Source organism: Dryobates pubescens, chromosome 30 (assembly GCF_014839835.1).
Source record: "Dryobates pubescens isolate bDryPub1 chromosome 30, bDryPub1.pri, whole genome shotgun sequence".
Taxonomy (NCBI): Eukaryota; Metazoa; Chordata; class Aves; order Piciformes; family Picidae; genus Dryobates; species Dryobates pubescens.
The window spans coordinates 10211628-10236316 of NC_071641.1; the positions used below are offsets into that span (position 1 = coordinate 10211628).

The 24689-nt window shown below is 56.0% G+C and overlaps 1 protein-coding gene across 3 annotated transcripts in view; it reads left to right on the top strand.

Annotated features, from left to right (window-relative positions):
* SGMS1 (sphingomyelin synthase 1) overlaps positions 1–24689 on the top strand; it is a 110170-nt gene that overhangs the window by 75426 nt on the left and 10055 nt on the right. For all 3 annotated transcript variants that reach the window (XM_054174729.1, XM_054174730.1, XM_054174731.1), the window contains 2 exons: positions 8197–8994; positions 22184–22301. In XM_054174729.1, the coding sequence (XP_054030704.1) occupies positions 8402–8994; positions 22184–22301 (711 nt within the window). In that variant the 5' untranslated portion in view covers positions 8197–8401. The remainder of the gene's footprint in view (positions 1–8196; positions 8995–22183; positions 22302–24689) is intronic.

Below are 24689 nucleotides of genomic sequence, written 5' to 3' on the forward strand. Positions count from 1 at the left end.
CCTCACCACATAGCTTCTTTGAAGATCTACCACAAGCTTCTGCATGCTAAAGGACTCGGGATGTTGCTGAATGCACCATTCATCACTACTCAGGAGCTGGAGGCCATCTTCACCTTACAGCTTATCAGAGAATCGGTTGGGTTGGAAGGGACTTTCAAGACCATCCAGCTCCTGCCTTTGTTCTCACTCACTTAGTTCCAGTCCCATGCACTCAGCCCTGCTCTGAAGGACACAAAACCACAGACATTCCAGACTGGCTGTGCAGGCAACAGTTCCAACTCAGTTCTGAACAGAGGATCACAGAAACTTAGATTGGGTTGGGTTGAAAGGGACCTCAAAGACCATCCAGTGCCAGCCCCCTGCCATGGGGGGGTTTATTGTTTGTTTGAAAATATATATATCCCACCTAACCACTATAGAATAGAATAGAATTACCCAGGTTGGAAGAGACCTCAGAGATCATCAAGTCCAACCTATCACCCAGCACCATCTAATCAACTAAACCATGGCACCAAGGCCCTCATCCAGTCTCTTCCTAAACACCTCCAGGGATGGGGACTCCACCACCTCCCTGGGCAGCACATTCCAATGGCCAATTACTCTTTCTGGGAAGAACTTCTTCCTAACTTCCAGCTTAAACCTCCCCTGGCACAGCCTGAGACTGTGTCCTCTTGTTCTGGTGCTGGCTGCCTGGGAGAAGAGACCAACCCCCACCTGGCTACAGTCTCCCTTCAGGGAGTTGGAGAGAGCAAGAAGGTCTCCCCTGAGCCTCCTCTTCTGCAGGCTAAGCAACCCCAGCTCCCTCAGCCTCTCCTCACAGGGCTGTGCCCCAGACCCCTCCCCAGCTTTGTTGCCCTTCTCTGGACACCTTCCAGCAGCTCAACCTCTTTCCTAACCTGAGGAGCCCAGAGCTGGACACAGGACTCAAGGTGTGGCCTAAGCAGTGCTGAGCACAGGGCACAAGGACTTCCCTGCTCCTGCTGGCCACACTCTTCCTGCTGCAGGCCAGGATGCCCTTGGCCTTCTTGGCCCCCTGGGCACACTGCTGGCTCATGTTCAGCCTACTATATTTTGCCCAAGCTGCCACAGAGGCTTCTGCTCTCCGTCAGCAGCCGGAGCTGCTGGAGAGGCTCCAGAGGAGGCCACCAAGATGAGCAGAGGCTGCAGATGCTCCCCTGTGGGGCCAGGCTGGGAGAGTTGGGGCTGTGCAGCCTGGAGAACAGAAGGCTCCAGGCAGACCTCAGAGCATTCCATTCTCAACTGCAATTAGCTGCTCAAGGCCTCATCCAGCCTGGCCTTCAACACCCCCAGGCAGGAGGCAGCCACAGCCTCCCTGGGCAGCCTGTGCCAGAGTCTCAGCACCCTCACACTAAAGAACTTCTTCCTCAGCTCCACTCTGACCCTGCTCTGCCTCAGCTCCAAACCATTGCCCCCTGTCCTGTCTCAGACACCCTCAGGCAAAGTCTCTCTGCAGCCTCCCTGCAGGATCCCTTCAGCTCCTGGCAGGCAGCTCTGAGGTCCCCCTGGAGCATTCTCCTCTCCAGGCTGCACAGCCCCAGCCCCCTCAGCCTGTGCTCAGAGCAGAGCTGCTCCAGGCCTTGGAGCATCTTTGTGGCCTCCCCTGGCCTCTCTCCAGCAGCTCTGTGTCCTTCTGCTGCTGGGGACAGCAGAGCTGGAGGCAGGAGTGGAGGCGAGGTGTCTGTGCTGGGGGTCAGGCAGGAAGGGCCAGGGCCAGGCTCTGCTCACTGTGCCCTGCCATAGGCCAAGGGGCAAGGGATGGAAAGTGCAGGCCAGGAGGTTGCAGCTCAGCATGAGGAGGAACTTCTTGCCTGGCAGGCTCCCAGAGGCCTGGAGCAGGCTGCCCAGAGAGGTTGTGGAGTCTCCTTCTGTGGAGCCTTTGCAGCCCTGTCTGGATGTGTTCCTGTGTGCCCTGTGCTGGGTTCTCTGCTCCTGCCCTGGCAGGGGCTGGGACTGGAAGCTCTCCAGAGCTCCCTTCCAACCCCTCCCATCCTCTGAGCCAAGCGGACAGAGACTGTCCACACACGAGACACCCCCTCCTCACCCCTTTGCCTCTTCACAGCCCTTACCACATCTTTGCTCAACTTCCTTCCTCCCTCTTCTCTTCCTCGGGCTGGGCAGTACTGCGGGCAGGGCAGGGGCTGGGCAGAGGCTTCCCCCACAGCACTCCGCGGCAGCAGCAGAGCTTTTGTTTTGGCAGCAGGGAAACGCTGCTGCCAGCGCTGCGGGGGTGGGCAGGATGGGGCGGGGTGGGCAGGGCAGCTCCTGCCTCTGCTTTCGGTTGCAAACGATTCAATCAGCAGGGGAAGGCTTTGCCAACCAGGGAGGGACAGCCAGAGGCCAGCACCGGAGCTCCAGCTGGCACCTGCAAGGCACAGAGCTGGGCTGCTCCCTCCGGCAGGAACAGCCCTGAGCTTGGGGAGGGCAGATTGAGACTGGAGATGGGGAAGGAACTCCTTGAGACGGAGGCTGGGGAGACACTGGCACAGGCTGCCCAGGGAGGCTGTGGCTGCCTCCTGCCTGGAGGTGTTGAAGGCCAGGCTGGATGAGGCCTGGAGCAAGCTGGGCTGGTGGGAGGTGTCCCTGCCCATGGCAGGGGGCTGGAGCTGAATGAGCTTTGAGGTCCCTTCCAACCCAACCCATTCTGTGACTCTATGAATCCATCAGCCAAGGACAGCCCTCATTTTAGAAACAAGTTTCTTTTAGGATCAAGTTGTGCCCCAGGAGGCTGCTGGAACACTGCAGCAGGTTGCCCAGGGAAGTGGTTGAGGCTCCATGCCTGGAGCTATTCCAGGGGAGGCTGGCCAGGGCTCTGGGCAACCTGAGCCAGTGGAGGATGTCCCTGCTGGGTGCAGGGGGCTGGGCTGGCTGAGCTCTGGAGCTGCCTTCCAAGCCAGGGCATTCTGTGGTCTCCAGTAAACCTCTGGAGCTGGACTCCAGGCTGCTCCTGAAGCAGTTGGGATCCTTTGGGATCAGCACACTGAGTGCTGTGAGATTGAGCCACGTCCCCAGGCAGCCTGTACCACTGGCTGAGAACCCCTCCAGGGAAGAAGTTTCTTCTCACATCCAACCTAAACCTGTGGTAACTCAAGGCCATTTCCTATTCTCATCCTGGCATTTGTTCCTTGGCAGGAGAGCCCAACCCCATGCTGAGGCCTCCTTTCAGGGAGCTGTAGAGGGCAATGAGGTCTCCCCTCAGACTCTTCTCCACACTCAACACCCCCAGCTCCCTCACCTGGGGCTCTGACTGGATCAGTTTGGGGGTCCCTTCCAACCCAGAGCATTCCCTGAGTCTGTGCTGCATGCCACCACCTCCAAATCCTGAAGCAATCCAACATCTCCAGCAGCAGTGGGGTGAGCAGCAGCTGACTCTGGCATGGCTGCAGCAGGAATCCTACCTTCAGGGCCCCAACCCCCAAACAAGAGGGCAGAGATGAAGGAACAAAACTCCCTTCACAGGCAGGGATCTCAGCACAACAGCTCTGATCCCAGAGGCTCTGTACCCAGGGCTCTGTGCCAGAAAGGTGCAAACCACCACCCCAGAGTGTGAATTTGCACTGGGCAGGGAAAAACCTCAGCTACAATTTCATCACCTCCTAAGGGGCCTGTCTTGGAGAGAACATGGCTTTGGGCACTTCCAGCCCTCCACCTGCAAAGGGCACTGTGAAAACACCATGGAGCCCTAGGACTGTTTGGGTTGGAAGAGGCCTCCAAGCTCTCCCAGTCCAACATCAGCCCAACCCCACCATGGCCACCAGACCATGGCCACAAGTGCCATGGCCACAGCTTGCTGCAACACCTCCAGGCATGGGGACTCCACCACCTCCCTGGGCAGCTTCTGCCAATCCCTGACCACTCTGGCACCAAAGAAATTGTTCCTCAGCTCCAACCTAAGCCTCCCCTGGCACAATTTCAGGCCAGTTCCTCTCCTTCTCTCACCTGAGACTGGGGAGCAGAGCCCAACCCCCAGCTGGCTGCAGCCTCCTCTCAGCAGCTGCAGAGAGCAAGGAGGTCTCCCTCAGCCTCCTCTGCTCCACACTCCACACCCCCAGCTCCCTCAGCTGCTCCTCCCCAGCCCTCTGCTCCAGACCCTTCCCCAGCTCTCTTGCCCTTCTCTGGCCCTGCTCCAGCCCTCAAGCTCCTTCTGGCAGGGAGGGCCCAGAGCTGAAGGCAGCCCTCAAGCTGTGGCCTCCCCAGTGCCCAGCCCAGGGCACAAGCCCTGCCCTGCTCCTGCTGCCCACACCATTGCTGCTGCAGGCCAGGCTGCTGCTGCCCTTCTTGCCCCCCTGGCCACTGCTGGCTCCTCTCCAGCTGCTGCCACCCAGCACCCCCAGGGCCTTTTCCTTCAGGCAAGTAGATTAATAGAATTTTTGCTGGGAAAAAACCTTCTCCAGGAAGGCTGCTTCGTGCCCTGAGCAGACAGCTGAAGGCTCCACCTTGGGTTTCTTGCTCAGCTGGGAGGCTGCAGGGCAAAAATGCTGCATGGTCCTGTTCTGCATAGCTCTGTGCCTGCTTTGTGCCATGTCTGCTCCCATCCTGCCAGCAGTGCAGCTTGTTTTGGTGTTCCTCAGTGGCAGCTTTGCTCCCTGCACTAAACTCCAGCAGCTGGTGGCTTGTATCAGGCTAAAAATACTCCTTAAGCTGATAAAGACAGGGGATGACTCCTGAAAACCCCATGTGGGAGCCCTTTCTTTAGGTCACTTGAGGTGTGTGGTGCTGCCAGCTGCTAGGGGAGGGATTTGGTCTGTGGGGTGGCTGCCTGGAGACAGCACTTCTGTGCTGGCTTCTTGGTGCTCTGAGGAGGACCATTTTTTGTTTGTTCACTGAACAAATATCTCCAAGCTGGGACTTGCAGCCATGGCCAGCTGCTTTCCTGTCATTTCTGTACCAGAAGCAATCTTTTCTAAGCTTTCAGAGCTCTGTTTATTATTAATTAGGTGCAGAAATTTCTTCCCTAGGTGCTTCTGATTTTTTTTGGTTTTGCTTCCCTAGGTCCTTCTGATTTTTCTTTAGATTTTCAGTTTGTTTTTCTGCTGTCTCCTGTTGGAGCAGTGTGCCATAGAAACCTGTCAGAGGGCTGGAGCACCTCTGCTGTGGGGCCAGGCTGGGAGAGTTGGGGCTGTTCAGCCTGGAGAAGAGAAGGCTCCAGGAGACCTCAGAGCTGCAGTTCAGTATCTGCAGGGCACCCCCAGGCAGGCTGGGGAGGGACTGTTCAGGAGGGGCTGTGGGGATGGGACCAGGGGCAATGGTTTGGAAGTGGAGCAGGGCAGAGTCAGGTTGGCCATCAGGAGGAAGCTCTGCACAGGGAGGCTGGGGAGACACTGGCACAGGCTGCCCAGGGAGGTGCTGGAGGCTCCATGCCTGGAGCCATTGAAGCTCGGCCTGGCTGTGTCCCTGGGCAGCCTGCTCTGGCTGGAGCTGGCCCTGCTGCCTGCAGGGGCTTGCACAAGATGCCTTTGGAGGCTGCCTTGCAACCCAATGCAAGCTGTGAAACTCTGAAATTCCCTTTGAGGAGGAGCTCAGCACCTCGCAGAGTCCTGCAAACCTGAATGCTTTGGTTTGATTTCAGGCTGAGCTGTTTGGGTGTTGATCCTGCTGACCCAAAGACCTTGTTTCTCTACATCACTTCTGGTGTGTAGCTACACAGCTTACAGGATAGAGGAGATGATTTAGCCTTGCAAAGCAAAACCAGACCTCCTGTTCAGTGAGTAATGCAACATGTGGCATTGAGCTCCCACTCTGTGAGGGGGAGGGAAGGTGGGTGACAGCAATTTCACACAGCATCTGCTCTGGAGACCCTTAGATCCATGAGACCGGATGGGATCCATCCCAGGGTGCTGAGAGAGCTGGCAGGTGAGCTGCCAAGCCGCTCTCCATCCTTTTCCTCCAGTCCTGGCTCACTGGAGAGGTCCCAGGTGACTGAAACTGGCCAAGGTGGTCCCCATCCACAAGAAGGGTCGGATGGAGGAGCCTGGAAACTCCAGGCCTGGCAGCCTGACCTCAGTGCCAGGGAAAGTGATGGAGCAGATTATCCTGGGGGCAATAACTGCACCTGAAGGATGGCCAAGGGCTCAGGCCCAGCCAGCATGGATTTAGGAAGGGCAGGTCCTGCCTGACCAACCTGAGCTCCTTCTATGCCTGGTGGCTGTGGGGCAGGCTGTGGATGTGGTCTACCTGGACCTCAGCAAGGCCTTTGACACTGTCCCCCACAGCAAACTCCTGGCCAAGCTGTCAGCCCCTGGCCTGGACAGCAGCACTCTGAGCTGGGTTAGGAACTGGCTGGAGGCTGAGCCCAGAGAGTGGTGGTGAATGGTGCCACAGCCAGCTGGCAGCCAGGCACCAGTGGTGTGCCCCATGGATCAGTGCTGGGCCCCAGCCTCTTTAACATCTTCATTGATGATCTGGATGAGGGCATTGAGTCAGGCATCAGCAAGTTTGCAGCTGACACCAAGCTGGGAGCAGATGTTGGTCAGTTAGAGGCCAGAAGGGCTCTGCAGAGGGACCTCAACCCACTGGACAGATGGGCAGAGGCCAACAGGATGGCATTCAACAAGTCCCAGTGCCAGGGGCTGCACTTCGGCCACAGCAGCCCCAGGCAGAGCTACAGGCTGGGGACAGAGTGGCTGAGAGCTGCCAGACAGAGGGGGACCTGAGGGTGCTGATTGACAGCTGTCTAAACATCAGCCAGCAGTGTGCCCAGGTGGCCAAGAAGGCCAATGGCATCCTGGCCTGCATTAGGAATAGTGTGGCCAGCAGGAGCAGGGAGGTCATTGTGCTCCTGGACTCTGCACTGGTTAGGCCACACCTTGAGTCCTGTGTCCAGTTCTGGGCCCCTCAGTTTAGGAAGGACATTGAGAGACTTGAAGGTGTCCAGAGAAGGCAACAAGGCTGGGGAGAGGCCTTGAGCACAGCCCTGTGAGGAGAGGCTGAGGGAGCTGGGGTTGCTTAGCCTGCAGAAGAGGAGGCTCAGGGGAGACCTCATTGCCCTCTACAACTACCTGAAAGGTGGTTGTAGCCAGGTGGGGGTTGGTCTCTTCTCTCTAGCAACCAACACCAGAACAAGAGGACACAGTCTCAAGCTGTGCCAGGCGAAGTTTAGGCTGGAGGTGTGGAGAAAGTTCTTCACTGAGTGAGTTGTTAGCCATTGGGATGTGCTGCCCAGGGAGGTGGTGGAGTCACTGTCCCTGGAGGTGTTCAAGAGGGGATTGGATGTGGCACTTGGTGCCATAGTCTTGTCATGAGGTCTGTGGTGACAGGTTGGACTCGATGATCTTTGAGGTCTCTTCCAACCTTGGTGATACTGTGAGACTGTGATACTCAGTATGACATTTGAAAAGGAATTGGGATAGGGGTTATGGACCAGAGCTGTCTACTAACAGAACAACAGAGAACACGAAGGAGTCCTTCCCACCCTTGCCACATGGTGTTTGTGATGCAGAGCTGGTAAAGCTCTTGGGAGCAGCAGCAAGTGTGGAAAGGGCACTGATGGATGTACAAGGCTCAATTCCCAGAACCCCAGCATGGCTGGACTTGGAAGGGACCTCTGGAGATCACCCAGCCCAAACCCCTGCTCCAGCAGGGCACCCACAGCAGCTTGCCCAGGAGCACAATACCCAGGGTGGGTTGGAAGCTCTCCACCCCAGGAGACTCCACAACCTCTCTGGGCAGCCTGCTCCAGGCCTCCAGCAGCCTCACACCAAACAACTTTCTCCTCCTGCTCACATCCAACCTCCTGCCTGCCACTCTGTGCCCCTTGGCCTGGCCCTGGGCAGCACTCAGCAGAGCCTGGCCCCAGCCTCTTGCCCCCCACAGCTCCTTTAGCTCTTGCTGAGCATTGCTCAGCTGCCCTCTGGGGCTGCTCTCCTGCAGGCTCTCAGCCCCAGGGCTCTCAGCCTTTGCTGCTCCCAGAGCTGCTCCAGGCCCCTCAGCAGCTTTGCAGCCTGCCCTGGCCTCTGCAGCAGTTCCCTGTCCCTCGGTACTGGGGAGCTCAAAACTGTGAGAAGAGTCTCCCCTGACCTGCTGGCCACCCTCTTCTTGGTGCACTCCCTGCCACCCAGTGGGTCTTTGCCATGCCAGGGCCTAGCTCCTCTTCTGCAGCTATTTTCTCTTCAAACAGGACTGGTGATGCCCTGGTGAGCTCTGTCCTGACATCTGCTCTGTGCTTTCTCTCCTCCCCAGGCAGAAGGATGCCCACCCGAATATGAAGTGAAGGCTCTCCTATGCCGGCGCCTGGATGCTGGTGCGGGGCGGTCAGGGCCCAGGACTCTGCTCTCGCCAAGCCTCTTCCTCGGTCAGGATGAAACCAGGGAGGAGTTCGGGCGCGGCCTGGAGGCGCGGCGCGCGCTGCCCGGCGTGAAGGCCGTGCCCCCGGCCGCCCGGCGCGATGAAGGAAGTGGCGTCGTGGTCGCCGCGGGAGGTGTCCGGCTGGCTGGCGGAGAACGCCCTGCCCGAGTACTGTGAGGCCCTGCGGGGCTGCGGCGGCAGGGACCTGATCCGCCTCACCCGCGAGGACTTCCAGCGGACGCCCCTCTGCCGCGTCTCCTCGGACGGCGGGCAGAGGCTGCTGCAGCTGATCGAGGGCCTGAAGATGGCTCACCACATGGAGGCCCACCGCAACGGGCACGCCAACGGGCACGCGGGGCGGCCCCAGGGCCTGCCCGCGCCCAACGGGCTGCCCAATGGCTACAGCAAGGAGATGGTCAGGATCCCCATGCCCGAGCCTGAGCGCTCGCAGTACCCTGCCGAGTGGGGCAAGACCCTGGTGGCTTTCCTTTACGCCCTCTTTTGTTTCGTCCTAACCACGGTGACCATCTCAGTGGTCCATGAACGAGTGCCTCCCAAGGAGGTGCAGCCTCCCCTGCCCGATGCCTTCTTTGACCGCTTCGATCGGGTGCAGTGGGCCTTCTCCATCTGCGAGATCAATGGCATGATCCTGGTGGGGCTCTGGTTTGTGCAGTGGATCCTCCTCAAATACAAGTAAGTACCCCCTGGGGAGCGCCTCTCGCCGCTCACAGAGTGGTTGAGGTGCAGGGCACAGGAAACTGCCTGTGGTCTTTCCTGCGGTGGGTGCCCAGAGTAGAAAAGATGCTGCTGGTGGGCAACAGCGTGAGCAGGAGCCAGCAAGCATACGCTCGTAGAGTCACAGAGTCACAGGCACTGAGTCACAGAGAATCACAGTGTCACAGAATCAGAGAGACACAGAGTCACAGCGTCACAGAATCACAGTCTCAGTCACAGAGTCACAGTCACAGAGTCACAGAATCACAGAGTCACAGAATCACAGAGTCACAGGCACAGAGTCACAGAATCACAGAGTCACAGAATCACAGAGTCACAGAATCACAGTCATCGAGTCTCAGAGTCACAGAGTCACAAAATCACAGAGTCACAGAATCACAGTCACTGAGTCTCAGAGTCACAGAGTCACAAAATCACAGAGTCATAGTCACTGAGTCTCAGTCACAGAGTCACAGAATCCCAGAGTCACAGTCACAGAATGACAGTCACAGGCACTGAGTCACACAATCAGAGTCACAGAATCACAGAGTCACAGTCACAGAATGACAGTCACAGGCACTGAGTCACACAATCAGAGTCACAGAATCACAGAGTCACAGAATCACAGAGTCACAGGCACAGAGTCACAGAATCACTGAGTCACAGAATCACAGAGTCACAGTCACAGAGTCACAGAATCACAGAGTCACAGAATCACAGTCACTGAGTCTCAGAGTCACAGAGTCACAAAATCACAGAGTCATAGTCACTGAGTCTCAGTCACAGAGTCACAGAATCCCAGAGTCACAGTCACAGAGTCCCAGAATCACAGAGTCACAGGCACAGAGTCACAGGCAACGAGTCACAGAATCACAGAGTCACAGGCACAGAGTCACAGAGTCACAGTCACAGAGTCACAGAATCACAGAGTCACAGGCACAGAGTCACAGAGTCATAGGCACAGAGTCACAGAATCACAGAGTCCAGAATCACAGAGTCACAGTCACAGAGTCCCAGAATCACAGAGTCACAGGCACAGAGTCCCAGAATCACAGAGTCACAGGCACAGAGTCACAGGCAACGAGTCACAGAATCACAGTCACTGAGTCTCAGAATATCACAGTCATAGAATCACAGATTCACAGTCACAGAGTCACAGTCACAGAATAACAGAATCACTGAGTCACAGAATCATAGAGTCACAGAGGCACAGAGTCACAGAATCACAGAATCACATTCACAGAGTCACAGTCACAGAATCACAGTCACAGAATCATAGAGTCAGTCACAGAACCAGAGTCACAGAGTCACAGAATGACATTCACAGAGTCAGTGTCACTGTCACAGAATCATGGAGTCACGGAATCACAGTGCCACGGAATCCCAGAGTCACAGTCACAGAATCACAGTCATAGAATCACAGAGTGACTCTCAGTCCCAGAGTCACAGAAGCACATTCACAGAGTCACAGGCACAGAGTCACAGGCACAGAATCACAGAGTCAGGCACAGAATCACAGTCCCAGAGTCAGTCACAGTCCCAGAGTCACAGAAGCACATTCACAGAGTCACAGTCACAGAGTCACAGGCACAGAATCACAGTCACAGTCACAGAATCACAGTCACAGAATCACAGGCAGAGAGTCAGTCACAGTCCCAGAGTCACAGTCCCAGAGTCACAGAAGCACATTCACAGAGTCACAGTCACAGAGTCACAGGCACAGAATCACAGTCACAGTCACAGAATCACAGTCACAGAATCACAGGCAGAGAGTCAGTCACAGTCCCAGAGTCACAGTCACAGAGTCACAGAAGCACATTCACAGAGTCACAGTCACAGAGTCACAGGCACAGAATCACAGTCACAGTCACAGAATCACAGTCACAGAATCACAGGCAGAGAGTCAGTCACAGTCCCAGAGTCACAGTCCCAGAGTCACAGAAGCACGTTCACAGAGTCACAGTCACAGAGTCACAGGCACAGAGTCACAGAGTCAGTCACAGAATCACAGTCCCAGAGTCAGTCACAGTCCCAGAGTCACAGAAGCACATTCACAGAGTCAGAGTCACAGTCACCCAATCACAGTCAGAGCATCACTGAATCATCAGTATTTGTCAGTGTCCTGGCTGAGGACATAGAGGGCACTGCCAGCAGGTTTGCTGTCAACGCCAAGCTGGGTGCAGTGGCTGACACACCAGAAGGCTGTGCTACCGTTCAGCAAGACCTGGGTAGGCTGAGATCTGGTTGGGGCTAAATTTGATGAAGTTCAACAAGGGCAAAGGTAGAGTCTTGCACCTGGGAAGGAACATCTCCATGCACCAATATAGGTTGGGGATATTGCTGCTGGAGAGCAGTGAGAGGAAAGGGACCTGGGGGTCCTGGTGGGTGGAAGCATGCCCAGGAGCCAGCAATGTGCTCTGGGGGCCAAGAAGGCCAAGGGTATCCTGGGGTGCATTAGAAGGGCTGTGGTGAGTAGGTCAGAGAGGTTGTCTTCCCCCGCTGCGCAACTGAGGCCACATATGGAATCTTGTGACCAGTTCTGGGCCCTAAAGTGCAAGAGAGACAGAGAGTTGCTTGAGATCACAGTATCACAGTATAACTAAGGTTGGAAAAGACCCCAAGGATCATCGAGTCCAACCTGTCTCCACAGACCTCACGACTAGACCATGGCACCAAGTGCCACATCCAATCCCCTCTTGAACACCTCCAGGGATGGGGACTCCACCACCTCCCTGGGCAGCACATCCCAATGGCTAACAACTCTCTGGGAAGAACTTTATCCTCACTTCGAGTCTAACCTCCCCTGGCACAGCTTGAGACTGTGTCCCCTTGTTCTGGTGCTGATTCCCTGGGAGAAGAGACCAACCCCCACCTGGCTACAACCTCCCTTCAGGTAGTTGTAGAGAGCAATGAGGTCACCCCTGAGCCTTCTCTTCTCCAGGCTAAGCAACCCCAGCTCCCTCAGCCTCTCCTCACAGGGCTGTGCTCAAGGCCTCTCCCCAGCCTGTTGCTTTTCTCTGGACACCTTCAAGTCTCTCAATGTCCTTCTTAAACTGAGGGGCCCAGAACTGGACACAGAACTCAAGGTGTGGCCTAACCAGTGCAGAGTCCAGGGGCACAATGACCTCCCTGCTCCTGCTGGCCACACTGTTCCTAATGCAGGCCAGGATGCCCTTGGCCCTCTTGGCCACCTGGGCACACTGCTGGCTCATGTTTAGGCGGGTGTCAATCAGCACCCCCAGGTCCCTCTCTGTTTGGCAGCTCTCAGCCACTCTGACCCCAGCCTGTAGCTGTGCATGGGGTTGTTGTGGCCAAAGTGCAGCCCCTGGCACTTGTTGAATGCCATCCTGTTGGCCTCTGCCCATCTGTCCAGTGGGTCGAGGTCCCTCTGCAGAGCCCTTCTGGCCTCTAACTGACCAACATCTGCTCCCAGCTTGGTGTCATCTGCAAACCTGCTGATGACTGACTCAATGCCCTCATCCAGATCATCAATGAAGATGTTAAAGAGGCTGGGGCCCAGCACTGATCCCTGGGGGACACCACTGGTGCCTGGCTGCCAGCTGGCTGTGGCACCATTCACCACCACTCTCTGGGCTCAGCCTCCAGCCAGTTCCTAACCCAGCACAGAGAGCTGCTGTCCAAGCCAGGGGCTGACAGCTTAGACAGCAGTTTACTGTGGGGGACAGTGTCAAAGGCCTTGCTGAAGTCTGGGTAGACCACATCCACAGGCCTCTCCACATCCACCAGGCAGTCACCTGATCATAGAAGGAGCTCAGGTTGGTCAAGCAGGACCTGCCCTTCCTAAATCCATGCTGGCTGGACCTGAGCCCTTGGCCATCCTTCAGGTGTGCAGTTATTGCCTCCAGGATAATCTGCTCCATCACTTTCCCTGGCACTGAGGTCAGGCTGCCAGGCCTGGAGTTTCCAGGTTCCTCCATCCGACCCTTCTTGTGGATGGGGACCACCTTGGCCAGTTTCAGTCACCTGGGACCTCTCCAGTGAGCCAGAACTGGAGGAAAAGGATGGAGAGCGGCTTGGCAGCTCACCTGCCAGCTCTCTCAGCACCCTAGGATGGATCCCATCCGGTCCCATGGACTTGTGGGTGTCCAAGTGGCTCAGCAGGTCCCCAACTAATTCCTCATGGATTTCCAGGGCATCACACTGCTCCCCGACCCTATTGCCCATCTCAGGAGGCCACTGGTGCTGAACTCCTGCCCTGCTGTTAAACATTGAGGCAAAGAAGGTGTTCAGGACCTCAGCCTTTGCCTCGTCTTCAGTCACCGTGTTCCCCTCCAGTGTAGTGTGTAGTGCAGAGCCACAGGATGCTGCAGGCAGTGGAAGCTCTTCCTCAGGAGCAGAGCCTGAGGGAGCTGAGGGCTCTGGAGCTTGCAGAGGAGGAGCCTGAGAGGTGAGCTCCTTGCTGGGGCTCAAGCTGTGCAGGGGCAGTGCCCAGAGGCTGGAGCCAGGCTCTGCTGGGTGCTGCCCAGTGCCAGCATAAGGGGCAGTGCTGGAAGCTGAGGCAGAGGAAGTTGCATGGACAGAGGAGGGAGAAGTTTTCCCCTGTGAGGGTGCCAGAGGCCTGGAGCAGGCTGCCCAGGGGGGTTGTGGAGTCAGCAAAGAAATATCTCTGTGGAGATATTCCAACCCCCCCTGGATGTGTTGCTGTGTGAGCTGCCCTGGGTACTCCTGCTCTGGCAGGGGGTTGGACTGGATGAGCTTTGGAGCTCCCTTCCAGCCCCTGAAATTGTGTGTCACAGAGCCATTGTCTTGGTCTGGAGAGGGAAAGAGCCTCAGTTCTTTTGAATATTCTGTGTCATGAAATCAGAGACACAAATGAGGCCAAAATATCAACAGCAAAGCTGTTTATTACACAAAGTGGATGGATCAGAAGGAGAGAGAAAGAAAATAGGGAGAGAGAAGAGGAAAGGAATTACATCCCCACACCTCTCACCCCCCAAGACAGTTTGGATCTGTGGAGGAAGGCTGCTGCAGTTTGGCATGCAGGAGAGGTCATCCTTGCTGGCTGTGCTGTCCTCTGAGCAGCCTCTTCAGCTCCATGAGTTGCAGCAGGCAGAATTTAGGACACAGAGAGAGGGCTCCTCTTGGTCTGCTTCTTCCAGGCTCCATGGGGCTGTCTCTGTCATTTTTCTCTCCTGGTATTCCCCTGCCTTCCTTCAGAGCAGCATTGCCCCAGGGCTTTTCCTTCTCCTGAGCCAGTAGCAGCTCAGGTCTTTTGTCCAGTTTTGAGGTGTGTACACTCCAGAGTGTGGATAGCAGAGGCCTCTGCCCATTATTTGCAGGGCAGCTGCAGCCTGGTGAGCAATCTTCATGCACCTTCCAGAGAGTCGTTATCCAGCGGCCTCTGCCCAGTACACATCAGCTATTGCCTGGGCAAGCAGCAGAGGTGATTTGATCTTTGTTGAGTCACATCAAGAGAGACAAGGTTTAGTCTCTCACAGTCATAGAATGGTCTGGCTTGAAAGGGACCTCCAAAGGTCAGCAGGGACATCCTCCACTGGATCAGGCTGCCCAGAGCCCTGGCCAGCCTCCCCTGGAACAGCTCCAGGCATGGAGCCTCAGCCACCTCCCTGGGCAGCCTGCTGCAGTGTTCCAGCAGCCTCCTGGGGCACAACTTGTTCCTCACATCCAATCTCAATCTGCTCTGCTCTGCTTTGAAGCCATTGCCCCTGCTCCTGTCCCTGCAGGCCTTTGGGAACAGTCTATCTGCAGCCTTCTTGTAGCCCCTTCAGGTACTGGAGGGCTGCTCTGAGGTTTCCCTGGAGCCTTCTCTTCTCCAAGCTGAACACCCCCAGCTCCCTCAGCCTGTGCCATAGGGGAGGTGCTCCATCCCCACACCTCTCCATCAGCTTTGAGCAGTCACTCATTTTCCATTTGAGGTAGGGTTGAGGTTAGGATAGTTTGATCTCTTCACCAGACAACAAAAAGAAATGAACCTATTTAGGTTTGTGCAGACATTTAGGGATTGCAAAGGGCTACCTGAGCTCTTCTCAAGCTTGTAGGACCTTCCTGAGAGCCATTAAAGAGAAAGGAGCTCAGATCAGCAACAGGTCCTCCGAAATACAAGTCTTGAGCTGTGCTGGCTGCAGAACAAGAGATTTTTTGTGGGAAGTCACCTGCAAGGCAGGAAGCCACAGCTGCTAAGAGATTTCTTCCCTCAGCACTGCTGTAGGCAGAGGGAAGATGTGATGTGAGGGTACTGTGACACAGTTCAGCAAAACCAGAAAGACCACACAGGGTAAAGAGCAGGAGCTTTGACTCAGCAGTGCCAGCCAGCCCCAAAACTGTTTCGCTGCTACCTACCAGCTAATAACATAGAATCACAGAGGGTTGGGTTGGGAGGGACCTTCAAGGCCACCCAGTTCCAACCCCCTGCCATGGGCAGGGACACCTCCCACCAGCCCAGGCTGCTCAGGGCCTCATCCAGCCTGGCCTTCAACACCTCCAGGCAGGAGGCAGCCACAGCCTCCCTGGGCAACCTCTGCCAGTGTCTCCCCACCCTCACTCTCAACAGTTTCTTCCTCCTCTCCACTCTCAATCTCTCCTCTCACAGCTCAAAGCCATTGTCCCTGGGCCTGGCACTCCCAGCCCTCGTCCGAAGTCCCTCCCCAGCTTTCTTGTAGGTCCCCTACAAGGACAGAGTCATGACAACTAAATCCTTCCTGGCACAGCCATTGGGATAGAAGGAACCTCTGAGCTCACAGAACACAGCAAAGAAATCCCTGGCAGCATTACAAACCCAAGGGTAAATCCAGGGAGAGCAGCTCTAGAGTGTAACCACAGCAATCCTCTGCGTGCTGCTGCTCACAGTGACTGTGAGCTGTGGTAGAACTGACATTGTTAGTTGCAATTATTACAGAGTCACAGAATGCCAGGAGCTGGGATGGACCTCTGGAGTTCATCCAGTCCAACCACCTGCCAAAGCAGGGTCACCTAGGGCACGTCACACAGGATCACATCCAGGTGGGGTTGGAAGCTCTCCACACAAGCAGACTCTACTACCTCTCCTCTCTGGGCAGCCTGCTCTAGGCCTCCAGTACCCTTAAATTAAAGAAGTTCTTCCTCAAGTTTAGATGGAACTTCTGATGGTCTCTGCCCATTACCCCTTGTCCTGTTGGTGGACACCACCACAAAGAGCTTGGCACCTTCAACCTGACCCCCAGTCCTCAGCTCTTGACAGACATTGATCAGATCCCTCTCAGCCTTCTCCTCTCCACACTCAACAGCCCCAGGGCTCTCAGGGCAGCTGCTCAAGTCCCCAAATCCTCCTGGCTCTCCCTTGGGCTCTCCCCAGCAGGTCTCTGTCTCTCTGGAGCTGGGGAGCCCAGCACTGGACACAGGATTGGAGCTGTGGTCTGAGCAGGGCAGAGCAGAGGGGGAGCAGAACCTCCCCAGCCCTGCTGGCCACACTTTGCTTGCTGCCCCCCAGGACCCCCTTGGCTCTCTTGGCCCCCAGGGCACATTGCTGTCCCATGCAGCCCTTGCTGCCCCCCAGCACTCCAAGGTCTTGCTCCATGGAGCTGCTCTGCAGCAGGGCAGCTCCTAACCCGTCCTGGGGCCTGCTGCTGTTGCTGCCCAGATGCAGGACTTCCTGAGCTCCATGAGGTTTGCCTGCAGGCAGCTCTCAGCCTCTCCAGCTCTCCTTGGGTGGCAGCACAGCCTGAGGAGGTGTTTCAAGAAGGCTGAAACTACAGAGGTGCCTCCTTTGGGCAAAGGTTCAGCCCAGCCCCTGGCCGCAGTCCAGCATCTGGTGGGCCACTTCGGCTCGGTAGCCGATCGGCACCGCCGCTTCGGGACAGCTCCGCTTGGTTTGTGAGCTTCCTGCTCGGCTTTTCGCCTTGCTTTCGGGGGTCTGCGGGTCGGGAGGAGCCCGGTGGGCAGCGGTGCCGGCGGGACCGTGCGCAGGAACGGGAGCCTGCCGTCCGCGGCGGGAGGTTTCAACCCCGGCCGGGCTGTGCGCGGCGCCGGTTTGGCTGCAGAGCCTTGCGGCTGCTGGCAAAAAAACAACCAAAAATTGTTTCTTTTTGCTTTGTTTTCACTCAAACGCTGCACCATGGTCGTCACTCGGACCACGGGGAGAAAAACAGCATCTACCCAGAGAGAGCTGTTTCATCAGCGTGCTGGAGTCCAGGCTGCCAGCTGCAGAGAGTGCTTCAGCCTGGCAGTTGGAATAGAGGGAGAGGGAGAGGACAGCTGTGTCAGGTGTGAGCAGGTGAACTTTCTCCTCAGCCTGGTGGCCGAGCTGAAGGACGAAGTGGCCGAGCTGAAGGACGAAGTGGCCGAGCTGAAGGATGAAGTGGCCGAGCTGAAGGAGGAGGTGTCTAGGCTCAGGTCAATAAGGGAAAGTGAAAGGGAGTTAGACTTGTGGGAGAAGGCTCTGCAGATCTCCCCTGCTGAGGGAAGGGCCCCTGGAAATTGAGAGGGATGGACAGAGGTCCCTGCCAAGGGTGGCAAGAGAAATCCACCCCGGCCCTCTCCTCCTCCTCTGCTGCCCTTGCATCATAGGTATGAGGCCTTGCAGGCTGAGGGCAGTGGGGATGAGAGGGCTGAGGAGCAGCCATCCAGAGGGGAGACTAAAGCCAAGCAGTCCCCACCAGCTGTAACAACCAGCTCCGGAGAGGAGCCTAAGGCCAAGCCTGAGGCCAAGCAGTCCCCACCAGCTATAACAACCAGCTCCAGAGGGGAGCCTAAGGCCAAGCCTAAGGCCAAGCAGTCTCCACCAGCTGTAACGACCAGCTCCAGAGAGGAGCCTAAGGCCAAGCCTAAGGCCAAGCAGTCTCCACCAGCTATAACAACCAGCTCCAGAGAGGAGCCTAAGGCCAAGCCTAAGGCCAAGCCTGAGGCCAAGCAGTCCCCACCAGCTATAACGACCAGCTCCAGAGAGGAGCCTAAGGCCAAGCCTGAGGCCAAGCAGTCCCCACCAGCTATAACGATCGGCTCCACACAGAAAAGGAGAAGGGTTATAGTTGTTGGGGACTCTCTCCTGGGGCGTACTGAGGGACCCATATGTCATCCTGACCCATCCCACAGGGAGGTCTGCTCTCTACCTGGGGCGTGGGTGAGGGACATTGCAAGGGGACTCCCAAAGCTGATCCATCCCTCTGACTATTGCCCTCTGCTGGTGATACAGGCTGGGAGTGATGAGATCGACAGGAAGGGCACCAGGGCAATTAAGAAGGAGTTCAGGGCCCTTGGACAATTGATTGATGGGGCAGGAGCTCAAGTGGTGTTCTGCTCAGTTCCCTCAGTGGCAGGGGAGGACACTGAGAGGAACAGAAGCCACACCATCAACAGTTGGCTCAGGGGATGGTGCCAGCAGCAGAACTTTGGCTTCTTCGATCATGGGACAACTTTTACTGCACCTGACCTGCTGGGTCCTGATGGGGAGCAGTTATCTAGAAGGGGTAAGAGAGTCCTAGCACTGGAGTTGGCAGGGCTCATTAGGAGGGCTTTAAACTAGGTCTGAAGGGGGTGGGTGAGGAAATCTGTCCCTCTGCAGAGGAAAGAGTAGGGCACAAGGTAGGGTCAATTGAGAGGTGGGGAGCCCAGCTGCAGTGCAGGTACACCAATGCAGGCAGCCTGGGCAATAAGCAAGAGGAGCTGGAGGTCCTGGCCCACCAGGGCGACTATGATGTAGTGGCCATCTCAGAAACATGGTGGGACAACAGGCACGATTGGAGTGCTGCACTGGGGGGTTACAGGCTCTTTAGGAGGGATAGGTGAGGGAGGAGAGGAGGAGGGGTGGTTCTGGATATTAGGGAGACACTTTCTGCCACAGAACTCGAGGTGGAAGATGAGGGAATTGAGAGCCTGTGGGTTAAAATCAGAGGGCAGCCCAACAAATCTGACATCCTGGTTGGAGTCTGTTACAGACCACCCAACCAGGAGGAGGAGGCTGATGAATTATTCTACAAACAACTGGAGGCTGTCTCAAGATCATCAGATCTTGTCCTTGTGGGTGACTTCAACCTGCCAGATATCTGCTGGGAACTCAATTCAGCAGAGAGAAGGCAGTCCAGAAGATTCCTGGAGCAAATGGAGGACTGCTTCCTGCTGTAGCTGTTAAGTGAGCCTAGCAGGGGACAGGCTCTGCTTGACCTGCTGCTCTCCAGTAGGGAAGGGCTGGTGGGAGATGTGACCATGGGAGGCTGCCCAGGGTGCAGTGACCATGAGATAGTGAAGCTTTCAATATGCAGGGAGATAGGGAGGAGCACCAACAGAAGCTTCACCTTGGGCTGCAGGAGGGCAAACTTCAGCCTCTTTAAGAAACTTATTTGCAAAGTTCCCTGGGTACCAACCCTCAAGAACTGAGGGGTCCAGGAGGGTTGGAGCTGCTTCAAACAGGAGCTCTTGAAGGCACAGGGACTGGCAGTGCCCATGTGCCAAAAGATGAGCCCAGGGGAAGGCTCTGGGCCTGGATGAGCAAGCAGCTCCTGCAGGATTGAAGGGGAAAAAAGAGGCTGTATCACCTTTGGAAGGAGGGGAAGGCTTCTCGAGGTGTGTTCAAGGAAGTGGTTAGATTATGTAGGAATAAAATTAGAGAGGCAAAGGCCCAGTTGGAACTGAAGCTGAACACCTCTGTGAGAGACAATGAAAAGCATTGTTACAAATACATTAACACTAAAAAGAAGGGCAAGAGACTGTGTCCAGAGAAGGGCAGCAAGGCTGGGGAGAGGCCTTGAGCACAGCCCTGTGAGGAGAGGCTGAGGGAGCTGGGGTTGCTTAGCCTGCAGAAGAGGAGGCTCAGGGGAGACCTCATTGCTCTCTATAACTACCTGAAAGGTGGTTGTAGCCAGGAAGGGGTTGGTCTCTTCTCCCAGGCAAGCAGCACTAGAACAAGAGGACACAGTCTCAAGCTGTGCCAGGGGAGGTTTAGACTCGAGGTGAGGAGAAAGTTCTTCACTGAGAGAGTTGTTAGCCATTGGAATGTGCTGCCCAGGGAGGTGGTGGAGTCACCGTCCCTGGAGGTGTTCAAGAGGGGATTGGATGTGGCACTTGGTGCCATGGTCTAGCCATGAGGTCTGTGGAGACAGGTTGGACTTGATGATCCTTGGGGTCTCTTCCAACCTTAGTTGGATCCCCACAAGTCCATGGGACCGGATGGGATCCATCCTAGGGTGCTGAGAGAGCTGGCAGATGAGCTGCCAAGCTGCTCTCCATCATTTTTCATCAGTCCTGGCTCACTGGAGACATCCCAGAAGACTGGAAGCTGCCAAGGTGGTGCCCATCCACAAGAAGGGCTGGTTGGATGAGCCAGGGAATTCCAGGCCTGTCAGCCTGACCTCAGTGCCAGGCAAGATTATGGCACAGGGCATCTTGAGTGCAATCACACAGCACTTAGAGGATGGCCAAGGGCTCAGGCCCAGCCAGCATGGGTTTAGGAAGGGCAGGTCCTGCCTGACCAACCTGATCTCCTTCTATGATCAGGTGACTGCCTGGTGGATATGGGGCAGGCTGTGGATGTGGTCTGCCTGGACCTCAGCAAGGCCTTTGACACTGTCCCCCACAGCACACTCCTGGCCAAGCTGTCAGCCCCTGGCCTGGACAGCAGCTCTCTGAGCTGGGTTAGGAACTGGCTGGAGGCTGAACTCAGAGAGTGGTGGTGAATGGTGCCACAGCCAGCTGGCAGCCAGGCACCAGTGGTGTGCCCCAGGGAGCAGTGCTGGGCCCCAGCCTCTTTAACATCTTCATTGATGATCTGGATGAGGGCATCGAGTCCATCAGCAGTAAATTTGCAGCTGACAGCAAGCTGGGGGCAGGAGTTGATCTGCTGGAGGGTAGAGAGGCTCTGCAGAGGGACCTGGACAGGCTGGGCAGATGGGCAGAGTCCAAGGGCAGGAGATTGAACACATCCAAGTGCCAGGTGCTGCACATTGGCCACAGCAACCCCAGGCAGAGCTACAGGCTGGGGTCAGAGTGGCTGAGAACAGCCAGGCAGAGAGGGACCTGGGGATGCTGGTTGATGGTAGGCTGAACATGAGCCTGCAGTGTGCCCAAGCAGCCAGGAGGGCCAATGGCATCCTGGCCTGCATCAGGAACAGTGTGGCCAGCAGGAGCAGGGAGGTCATTCTGCCCCTGTACACTGCACTGGTTAGGCCACACCTCGAGTCCTGTGTCCAGTTCTGGGCCCCTCAGTTTAGGAAGGAGGTTGAGCTGCTGGAAGGTGTCCAGAGAAGGGCAACAAAGCTGGGGAGGGGTCTGGGGAGCCCTGTGAGGAGAGACTGAGGGAGATGGGGTTGCTTAGCCTGGAGAGGAGGAGACTCAGGGGAGACCTTCTTGCTCTCTACAACTACCTGAAGGGAGGTTGCAGACAGGCAGAGGTTGGTCTCTTCTCCCAGGCAGCCAGCACCAGAACAAGAGGACACAGTCTCAAGCTGTGCCAGGGGAGGTTTAGGCTGGAGGTGAGGAAGAGATTCTTCCCAGCCAGAGAGATTGGCTCTTGGGATGTGCTGCCCAGGGAGGTGGTGGAGTCCCCATCCCTGGAGGTGTTCAGGAGGAGACTTGACAGGATTCTCAGTTGCATGGTTTAGTTGATTAGGTGGTGTTGGATGATAGGGTGGACGTGATGATCTTGAGGGTCTCTTCCAACATGATCTATTCTATTCTATTCTATTCTATTCTATTCTACTCTATTCTACTCTATTCTATCCTACCCTATCCTACCCTATCCTATCCTATCCTACCCTATCCTATCCTATCCTATCCTATCCTATCCTATCCTATCCTATCCTATCCTATCCTATCCTATCCGGCAAAGGCTTTTCCCAGCAAGAGTGGTCAGAGCTTGGCAGAGGCTGCCAGGGAGGTGGTGGAGTCCCCAAGCCTGGAGGTGCTTCAGGGTGGTTTGGCTGTGGTGCTTGGGGCTGTGGTTTAGGGGTGACCCTTGCAGGGTAGGGTCAGTGGTTGGAGTTGGTGACCCTGAGGGGCTTTGCCTCCCTGGATGTCTCTGGGTTCAGCCCTCTGTGGGTGCTATTGGTTGAGTTGCTGCTGTGCTTCTGCCCTGGGAAGGGTGGGAATGTTTGCAGGGGGAGTCACTGTGCATTCTCAGGTGGTAGTGATGGTGCCACAAGCAGTCAGAGCAGGTTTTGGCTTATTTGATTTAGTTTTTGCCTATTTTGTTTGCTTTGAATGACCTCTGTGGCTTTCCTAGGTCCATAATCAGCAGAAGGTTTTTCTGCCTGGTTGGCACCCTGTACCTGTACCGCTGTATCACCATGTACGTGACCACGCTCCCAGTGCCTGGCATGCATTTCAAGTGCTCTCCAAAGGTAAGCTCCTCCTGCCCATCCTGCCACCTTCTCACCCCTGCCTGTTCCCCTCGCCCTGCACACACCCAAAACTGGGAGCAACACTTGCTCCAGAACTGTCACTCCTTTGAAAGCTTCTGTCCTTCAGCCTGGAGAGGAGAAGGCTCCAGGGGCACCTCAGAGCTGCCTGCCAGGACCTGAAGGGATCCTGCAGGAAGGCTGCAGAGAGACTTTGCCTGAGGGTGTCTGAGACAGGGCAAAGGGGAATGGTTTGGAGCTGAGGCAGAGCAGGGTTAGAATGGACTTGTGACAAGGGTTTGCAGTGAGGGTGCTGGTGACCTGGAGCAGGTTGTGGAGTCTCCTGGTGTGGAGAGCTTCCAACCCCCCCTGGGCATTGCGCTGCTGGGCAAGCTGCTGGGGGTGCCCTGCTGGAGCAGGGGCTGGGGCTGGGGGATCTCCTGAGGTCTCTTCCAATTTACACCATGCTGCCATTCTGTAACCATTCCCTCCCCACACTCCCCAGCTCCAGCAGCTCCTCTCATATTTACCACGTTCTCTGCAGAAGTCCTGGGATTGGCACCTACAAAAGTGACTTCAGCAACTTCACTCTGTGGGGGAATGGAGAGTCACTTAGAATCTGAGCTGCACATGGCACACTGAAGCATTCTTGGAAGATGCCACAAGAGCTTTTTAGTGCTTTGGCTGTGGGTTGGCTTTCTTTTGGAGTGGGTCCAGTGGAGGTCAGGAAGATGATCAGAGGCTGGAGAACCTCCCCTGTGGGGCAGGCTGAGAGAGTTGGGGCTGAAGAGAAGGCTCCAGGGAGACCTCAGAGCAGCCTTGCAGTATCTGAAGGGCTCCAGGAAAGTTGGGGTGGGACTCTGGACAAAGGCTGGGAGTGCCAGGGACAATGGCTTTGAGCTGGGAGAGGAGAGATTGAGAGTGGAGATAAGGAAGAAGTGCTTTAGAGTGAGGGTGGGGAGAGACTGGCACAGGCTGCCCAGGGAGGCTGTGGCTGCCTCCTGCCTGGAGGTGCTCAAGGCCAGGCTCGGTGAGGCCTGGAGCAAGCTGGGCTGGTGGGAGGTGTCCCTGCCCATGGCAGGGGCTTGGAACTGGATGAGCTTTAGTGTCCCTTCAATCCCAACCCCTTCTGGGATTCCATGATTCTGTTAAGATGTTGGCAGCTGCTCTGGGGCCGTGCTGGCAGTCCCAGCCTTTTCACAACACCAATCCCACACTTCCTGTAGCATTTTCAGCTGCTTGCACAATCCTAATTTTCCTCTCTCCACCAAAGCAGTTGAAGGTGTGCAACCTGTGGAGCTGCCACCTGTGACTCATTTCTTTCTAAACACTTCAGTGTGTCAAATCCATCTGTGGTAATGATTTGCCTCAGTGAAGGCCAAAACACTTCCATGACTCTGAATATGGCCCAGGGAAACTTTCCTGAGGCTGGTGAAACTCTGTCTCCTTCACAGCCATTTGTCCCTGCATTTGTTTTGGCAGCTGTCTTAGCTCAAGGACTTGCCAGCTCCTCCCCAGTCTAGCACCAGCTCCTCTTTGTTGTGCTGAGGATAAAAAAGGGTTCTGGGAAAGCCAGGGCTGAAGGCAAGCCACTGGGACAGAGGTGCTAAAGCAACAACTTTGTAGCCAGCCTTGAATCACAGAATGTTGAAAGGGACCTTAAGAGATCGTGGAGGTCAACCCTGCTACCAGATCAAGATCACCCAGGGCAGGTCACACAGGAACACGTCCAGGTGGGGCTGGGAAGTCTCCAGAGGAGACTCCACAACCTCTCTGGGCAGCCTGCTCCAGGGCTCTGTCACAATCACACCAAAGAAGTTTCTTTATGTTGTGATGGAACTTCCTGGGTTCCAGCTTGGACCTCTTGTTTCTTGTCTTGTCATTGGGCACCACTGAAAAGAGCCTGGAGCCTTCATCTTCACACCCACCCCTCATCTTTATAGACATTGATCAGATCCCCTCTCAGCCATCTCAGCCCCAAGGCTCTGTCTTTCCTCACAGCAGAGCTGCTCCAGGCCCCTCAGCAGCCTTGCAGCCTCACCTGGACTCTCTCCAGCAGGTCTCTGTCTCTCTTGAAGTGGGGAGGCCAAAACTGGACTCAGTATTCCAGCTGTTGTCTCAGCAGGGCAGAGCAGAGGGGGAGGAGAACCTCCCTAGCTCTGCTGGCCACACTCTGCTGAATGCAGCCCAGGATGCCATTGGCCTTCATGGTCAGGTGGGCACACTATTGTCCCAGGGATAGCTTGAAGGGTATTTCCCATGATGGAGCTGGAGATGGGACAGGGCTGATGGTGTTGCATCCATCTCATGTGTCCTGGTTTGAGGCCAGACAGGGGTCTGACAGGGGCAAAAGAAATAACACACAGATGGATTGCAAAAGTGATGGAAAGT